Source organism: Oncorhynchus gorbuscha, linkage group LG05 (assembly GCF_021184085.1).
Source record: "Oncorhynchus gorbuscha isolate QuinsamMale2020 ecotype Even-year linkage group LG05, OgorEven_v1.0, whole genome shotgun sequence".
Taxonomy (NCBI): Eukaryota; Metazoa; Chordata; class Actinopteri; order Salmoniformes; family Salmonidae; genus Oncorhynchus; species Oncorhynchus gorbuscha.
The window spans coordinates 6,456,529-6,464,572 of NC_060177.1; the positions used below are offsets into that span (position 1 = coordinate 6,456,529).

General features: G+C 54.7%; 1 protein-coding gene across 1 annotated transcript; it reads right to left on the minus strand.

The window, feature by feature from the left end:
• Positions 1–5,573: 5,573 nt before the first annotated feature.
• On the minus strand, positions 5,574–7,776 carry LOC124035387 (adhesive plaque matrix protein-like). Its single transcript, XM_046348842.1, has 2 exons — positions 6,397–7,776; positions 5,574–6,353 (listed from the first exon to the last, which is right to left on the minus strand). The coding sequence occupies exons 1-2, from the start codon at positions 7,774–7,776 to the stop codon at positions 5,574–5,576; spliced, it is 2,160 nt and encodes a 719-aa protein (XP_046204798.1).
• Between the last annotated feature and the right edge of the window lie 268 nt (positions 7,777–8,044).

Here is an 8,044-nt window from a genome sequence, read left to right on the forward strand (position 1 = left end):
TAGGGGGAGGAGGAGAGGGAGGGAGACATGAAGGGGGATGGGACATGAGGGAGGAAGGGAGGGAGACATGAAGGGGGAGGAGGGGAGGGAGACATGAAGGGGGGGGTGAGGGAGAGGGGGGAGGGAGACATGAAGGGGAGGGGTGAGGGAGGGAGACATGAAGGGGGGGGAGAGGGAGGGAGACATGAAGAGGGAGAGGTGAGGGAGGGAGACATGAAGACATGAAGGGGAGGGGTGAGGGAGGGAGACATGTAGGGGGAGAGGGTGAAGGGGACATGAAGGGGGAGGGGTGAGGGAGGGAGACATGTAGGGGGAGAGGAGGGAGGGAGACATGAAGGGGGAGGGAGAGGGAGGGAGACATGAAGGGGGAGGGGTGAGGGAGGGACACATGAAGGGGGAGGGGAGAGGGAGGGAGACATGAAGGGGAGAGGTGAGGGAGGGAGACATGAAGAGGGGAGAGGGAGGGAGACATGAGGGAGGGAGACATGAAGGGGAGGGGTGAGGGAGGGAGACATGAAGGGGAGGGGGGAGGGAGGGAGGGAGACCTGAAGGGGGAGAGGGAGGGAGGGAGACATGAAGGGGAGAGGAGAGGGAGGGAGACATGAAGGGGAGAGGTGAGGGAGGGAGACATGAAGAGGTAGAGGTGAGGGAGGGAGACATGAAGGGGGGGGTGAGGGAGGGAGACATGAGGGGAGGGGGAGACATGAAGGGGGAGAGGGGGGAGGGAGACATGAAGGGGGAGAGGGAGGGGGAGACATGAAGGGGGAGAGGGAGGGAGGGAGAGGTGAGGGAGGGAGACATGAAGGGGCCAGAGGTGAGGGAGGGATGGAGGGGGTGAGGTGAGGGAGGGAGGGAGACATGAAGGGGTGAGGTGAGGTGAGGGAGGGGGAGAGATGAGGGAGGGAGGGAGACATGAAGAGGGAGAGGTGAGGGAGGGAGGGAGGGGTGAGGGTGAGGTGAGGGAGGGAGGGAGGAGGGAGGGAGGGAGGGAGGGGGAGGGGTGAGGGGGGAGATATGAAGGGGGAGAGGTGAGGGAGGGAGGGGTTGGGGAGGGAGACATGAAGGGGAGGGGTGGGGGAGGGAGACATGAAGGGGCCAGACGTGAGGGAGGGAGGGGGTGAGGTGTTAATGCTGATCACTATGCCACCAGACGGCCTCCCGGGGGAAACTAAGCTGACCCATGGGGTGAGGTGTGTGGGGTTTAGGTAGGAGGAGGTTTGGAGGGAGTGAGTTGAGGAGGGGTTTAGTGGTGGGTTAAGGTCTGGTTACTATACCACCAGACAACCTCATTATGGCGCTAGATAATCTCTCGGTGGGACTGGGCTTACCCATGGCGTGAACTTTGTAATACTCTGGCACAGCACCAGTAGACCTGCCCTGTTTAACCCTCCACCCACCCACTGCAGAGCCCCTGTGCCCTCTCTGCCCTAGACAATACTAGACACAAAATGGTGAGACTCTGGGCTTGGTAGCATACAGTAAAGACCTGCTTCACTTCCTCCTCCCTCCCTCCCCCTCCCTCCCTCCCTCCTCCCTCCCTCCCTCCCTCCCTCCCTCCCTCCCTCCCTCCCTCCCTCCCTCCCCCTCCCTCCATCCCTCCCTCCCTCCCATCCAGGCCATGTTCCCCTGTGCCTTGGCAGTCTTATACAATACTATACCTATGGGACACACCCAATACTGGGCATGGAACCAACCGCTGCATTTCAATCCCATGACATAGATTGCATCGAGCCCGATCACCCAACATTGGGGTTGGTACCACACCGTGAAGACATGTCTAGGTAGAAATCACACAACTCTATACAAGGTACTTTTTTTTGGGGGGGGGGGGGGGGGTCCCAATACAAAAAAGAAAAGGGGAGTCAAAGTCGTTTTCAGTGTCAAATGTCTTGGAAGTGGCGTCACACGGAAGGAGAGAGAACACACAGCTGTAAACATTATTGTGGTCTTGTATTCTCCCCTTGAGGTCCGTGTCTGTTGGCAGCTGTATCTAATAACAGTTCTACCTCAGACTAAACCAGTGCCAAGGTTTAAGAGATAAGGCATTGAGATCAATTGTTTCAGGAAGCATCCCAAATTGTCCCCTATTCCCCCCCCCCCCCCCCCCCACCCCCATGTAGTGTAGTACTTTTGACCAGAGACCAGACACCAGAAACTATATACAGTAGGTAATTGGGTGTGTTGATGTGCAGTAGATCGTCAAACGCAGGATTTATGTAGGTCACAGGCCGAGGAGAGTGTTTACTTTGCTAAGAGTTACTGTGTAACTGATTAATTCTCTCTCTATCTCTCTAACTCTCTGGGCCAAATCAAAGGAATTCTCTCTCCTGTGTGGGAGGTTGTTGACGTTTATACATGCCTTTGTCTAAAGTTCAACAGAGAGAGAGAAAGAGGGAGAAAGTTAGAGAGAGAAAGAGGGAGAGAGAGAGAGAGAGAGAGAGAGAGAGAGAGAGAGAGAGAGAGAGAGAGAGAGAGAGAGAGAGAGAGAGAGAGAGAGAGAGAGAGAGAGAGAGAGAGAGAGAGAGAGAGAGAGAGAGAGAGAGAGAGAGAGAGAGAGAGAGAGAGAGAGAGAGAGAGAGAGAGAAAGAGAAAGAGAGAGAGAGAGAGAGAGAGAGAGAGAGAGAGAGAGAGAGAGAGAGAGAGAGAGAGAGAGCACGAGAAACTAAACTACAGCAGCTAAACTACAACGGCTTAACTCCTATAAGGTAACGGCACCGTTGTCTCACTACAACTTCTCCTGACTCTCATCCCGTTACGAAAATATAGTACAACATCCTCACATTTTTATATCTTTGTCAAAATACATTTTTTGGCTTCTATTTTTGCCATGAGCCCAAGTCACCACACCAAATTGGCACCCCCTGTAGCTTCTGTAGCATATCACATTACACTGCCTGAATGATCCCAAGTCACCACACCAAAGTGGCACTGTAGCATATCACATTACACCGCCTGAATGATCCCAAGTCACCACACCAAAGTGGCACTGTAGCATATCACATTACACTGCCTGAATGAGCCCAAGTCACCACACCAAAGTGGCACCCCCTGTAGCTTCTGCAACATATCACATTACACCGCCTGAATGAGCCCAAGTCACCACACCAAAGTGGCACCCCCTGTAGCTTCTGCAACATATCACATTACACCGCCTGAAGGTCAGGAATAGGCTGCAGGGGTGTAGACAGCATCAGATTAACCAGAGGAGCTCCTAAACCTCTGTACAGTCAGATGAGCCATCTTTACTCAGGCTCCTTTTAACTGGCTTCTCTGGCAGGAAGGGCGGGGTTAAGGTTAAGCACCATTGGTCCAAGTGGATCAGCATGGACACATGGACATTCTGTTCTGTACTGTACCACGCTGGATGAAGAGACACACACACACACACACACACACACACACACACACACACACACACACACACACACACACACACACACACACACACACACACACACACACACACACACACACACACACACACACACACACACACACACACACACACACACACACACACACACACACACACACACACAGGGGGCTGCTGAGGGGAGGAAGGCTCAAAATAATGGCTGGAATGGAGTGAATGGAATGGTGTCAAACACATGGAAACCATGGAAACCGTGTGTTTGATTAGCTCGAAACACAAGGAAACCATGGAAACCGTGTGTTTGATTAGCTCGAAACACAAGGAAACCATGGAAACCGTGTGTTTGATTAGCTCGAAACACAAGGAAACCATGGAAACCGTGTGTTTGATTAGCTCGAAACACAAGGAAACCATGGAAACCATGTGTTTGATTAGCTCGAAACACAAGGAAACCATGGAAACCATGTGTTTGATTAGCTCGAAACACAAGGAAACCATGGAAACCGTGTGTTTGATTAGCTCGAAACACAAGGAAACCATGGAAACCATGTGTTTGATTAGCTCGAAACACAAGGAAACCATGGAAACCGTGAGTTTGATTAGCTGTGGAAACGTGGGTTTCATGGAAACCATGTGTTTGATTAACAAACCAATAAAACACAAGGAAACCATGGAAACTGAGACAGGATTAAGGAAACACAAGGAAACCATTTATCTAGAAACCGGTAGTTTGATTGACAACACAAGGAAATGGAAACCACTTGATGACTGTGAGGCCCTGGCTGGGTCAGGGACCACTCACTACTGCTGGGTCAGGGACCACTCACTACTGCTGGGCCAGGGACCACTCACTACTGCTGGGCCAGGGACCACTCACTACTGCTGGGCCAGGGACCACTCACTACTGCTGGGTCAGGGACCACTCACTACTGCTGGGTCAGGGACCACTCACTACTGCTGGGTCAGGGACCACTCACTACTGCTGGGTCAGGGACCACTCACTACTGCTGGGCAGGGACCACTCACTACTGCTGGGTCAGGGACCACTCACTACTGCTGGGCCAGGGACCACTCACTACTGCTGGGTCAGGGACCACTCACTACTGCTGGGCCAGGGACCACTCACTACTGCTGGGTGTCACCCAGTAACAGTTCTGGACCAATCATGACTGCTGGGTCAGTGTGTCACACAGTAACAATTCTGGACTAATCACGACTGGTGGGTCAGGGACCAATCACGACTGCTGGGTCAGGGTGTCACCAAGGACCAGTGTAGAACCAAGGACCAGTGTAGAACCAAGGACCAGTGTAGAACCAAGGACCAGTGTACGACCAAGGACCAGTGTAGAACCAAGGACCAGTGTAGAACCAAGGACCAGTGTAGAACCAAGGACCAGTGTAGACCAGTGTACCAAGGACCAGTGTAGAACCAAGGACCAGTGTAGAACCAAGGACCAGTGTAGAACCAAGGACCAGTGTAGAACCAAGGACCAGTGTAGAACCAAGGACCAGTGTAGACCAAGGACCAGTGTATGACCAAGGACCAGTGTAGAACCAAGGACCAGTGTAGAACCAAGGACCAGTGTAGAACCAAGGACCAGTGTAGAACCAAGGACCAGTGTATGACCAAGGACCAGTGTATGACCAAGGACCAGTGTAGAACCAAGGACCAGTGTAGAACCAAGGACCAGTGTGGAACCAAGGACCAGTGTAGAACCAAGGACCAGTGTAGAACCAAGGACCAGTCTGAGCAATGACTGCATCAGGAGCTCCCCCGTTTGTCCGTTGAGGTCGTTCCTAGCTAACACAGTTTCTCCAGGTTTGAAAGCTCTGTACTTTTGCTCTCAGTTCACAACCTTTGACATTTGACCCTTTGACTCTCCTGTAAGCGACTGGTGGTGTGTTTTCCACTTCTGAAGTAGAAGATGTCTACTCGGCATGACTCTGACCACAGTTCATGGCAACATGGAACATGCACATCTGCATTGCACAGTTCTGACTTGCGATTACTCGAGGTCGTAGGTGTTCGCTGACAACGACAAGCAGCAAACTGCAAGTTACGGAATCCCAGTATGCGGTCTAAACATTCTCGTCACCGGACGACGATCTGTAAAAAGGAAACGGAACAGGAAGTGATGTCGCAACGACAAGCAGCAAGCTGCAAGTTACGGAATCCCAGTATGCGGTCTAAAGATGTTCTTCACCGGACGACGATCTGTAAAAAGGGTGAACTTCCTCTTGTCCAGATAACCTTCCGCACTCCAAAAACAATGATGGGCTGTAGTGTGACGGGCTGTCGTGTGACAGGCTGTAGTGTGGCGGGCTGTAGTGTGACGGGCTGTAGTGTGACGGGCTGTAGTGTGATGGGCTGTAGTGTGGCGGGCTGTAGTGTGGCGGGCTGTAGTGTGACGGGCTGTATTGTGGCGGGTTGTAGTGTGACGGGCTGTAGTGTGACGGGCTGTAGTGTGACGGGCTGTAGTTTGGCGGGCTGTAGTTTGGCGGGCTGTAGTGTGGCGGGCTGTAGTGTGGCGGGCTGTCGTGTGACGGGCTGTAGTGAGACGGGCTGTAGTGAGACGGGCTGTAGTGTCACGGGCTGTAGTGTGACGGGCTGTAGTGTGGCGGGCTGTAGTGTGACGGGCTGTAGTGTGGCGGGCTGTAGTGTGTTGCTGCTTGTGACGGACTGTAGTGAGACGGGCTGTAGTGTGGCGGGCTGTAGTGTAGCGGGCTGTAGTGAGACAGGCTGTAGTGTGGCGGGCTGTAGTGTGGCGGGCTGTAGTGTGGCGGGCTGTAGTGTGACGGGCTGTAGTGTGGCGGGCTGTAGTGTGACGGGCTGTAGTGATACGGGCTGTAGTGTGGCGGGCTGTAGTGTGATGGGCTGTAGTGTGGCGGGCTGTAGTGAGATGGGCTGTAGTGTGGCGGGCTGTAGTTTGGCGGGCTGTAGTGTGGCGGGCTGTGGTGTGGCGGGCTGTAGTGAGACGGGCTGTAGTGCGACGGGCTGTAGTGTGGAGGGCTGTAAGTGTGACGGACTGTAGTGTGGCGGGCTGTAGTGAGACGGGCTGTAGTGTGGCGGGCTGTAGTTTGGCGGGCTGTAGTGTGGCGGGCTGTAGTGTGACGGGCTGTAGTGTGACGGGCTGTAGTGTGGCGGGCTGTAGTGTGGCGGGCTGTAGTGTGACGGGCTGTAGTGTGACGGGCTGTAGTGTGGCGGGCTGTAGTGTGATGGGCTGTAGTTTGGCGGGCTGTAGTGAGACGGGCTGTAGTGCGACGGGCTGTAGTGCGACGGGCTGTAGTGAGACGGGCTGTAGTGTGGCGGGCTGTAGTGTGGCGGGCTGTAGTGTGACGGGCTGTAGTTTGGCGGGCTGTAGTGTGGCGGGCTGTAGTGTGACAGGCTGTAGTGTGGCGGGCTGTAGTGTGACGGGCTGTAGTGTGGTGGGCTGTAGTGTGACGGGCTGTAGTGTAACGGGCTGTAGTGTGGCGGGCTGTAGTGTGGCGGGCTGTAGTGTGGCGGGCTGTAGTGTGACGGGCTGTAGTGTGGCGGGCTGTAGTGCGACGGGCTGTAGTGTGACGGACTGTAGTTTGGCGGGCTGTAGTTTGGCTGGCTGTAGTGTGACGGGCTGTAGTGTGGCGGGCTGTCGTGTGACGGGCTGTAGTGAGACGGGCTGTAGTGAGACGGGCTGTAGTGTCACGGGCTGTAGTGTGACGGGCTGTAGTGTGGCGGGCTGTAGTGTGACGGGCTGTAGTGTGGCGGGCTGTAGTATGTTGCTGCTTGTGACAGACTGTAGTGAGACGGGCTGTAGTGTGGCGGGCTGTAGTGTAGCGGGCTGTAGTGAGACAGGCTGTAGTGTGGCGGGCTGTAGTGTGGCGGGCTGTAGTGTGGCGGGCTGTAGTGTGACGGGCTGTAGTGTGGCGGGCTGTAGTGTGACGGGCTGTAGTGATACGGGCTGTAGTGTGGCGGGCTGTAGTGTGATGAGCTGTAGTGTGGCGGGCTGTAGTGAGATGGGCTGTAGTGTGGCGGGCTGTAGTTTGGCGGGCTGTAGTGTGGCGGGCTGTGGTGTGGCGGGCTGTAGTGAGACGGGCTGTAGTGTGACGGGCTGTAGTGTGGAGGGCTGTAAGTGTGACGGACTGTAGTGTGGCGGGCTGTAGTGAGACGGGCTGTAGTGTGGCGGGCTGTAGTTTGGCGGGCTGTAGTGTGGCGGGCTGTAGTGTGACGGGCTGTAGTGTGACGGGCTGTAGTGTGGCGGGCTGTAGTTTGGCGGGCTGTAGTTTGGCGGGCTGTAGTGTGACGGGCTGTAGTGTGACGGGCTGTAGTGTGGCGGGCTGTAGTGTGACGGGCTGTAGTGAGACGGGCTGTAGTTTGGCGGGCTGTAGTGAGACGGGCTGTAGTGCCTATGGCTTCCTCGTTTCATCTTTTACTTTGTTCAATGTCCTCGAAGCGAAAAGAGACTGACTTCTCATCACCGTAAGGCGTAATATGATACGCGACTCTGCTCCCACCCCATATAGATTAGCATCACAAGCTTGGTTTCCCGGAGATAATCCTCTTCCTCTTTTCCCAGTAACGAAGATGTCGTCTGGGAAGTGTTTTTACACCAGGTGGCGAATCCGTTCAGATCTGGTCCGTCGCCCTCATGGAACAGCACTGCTGCAGCACTTTGGGATTCCCAAACGGAACAG

Bases quoted from the DNA above. Each gene is read 5' to 3' on its own strand.
- LOC124035387 (XM_046348842.1), bottom strand. From the start codon at position 7,776: ATGAAACGAGGAAGCCATAGGCACTACAGCCCGTCTCACTACAGCCCG. The intron at 6,354-6,396 runs GTCACACTTACA...GTCGCACTACAG, and splicing joins AGCCCGCCACACTACAGTCC to CCCGTCTCACTACAGCCCGC.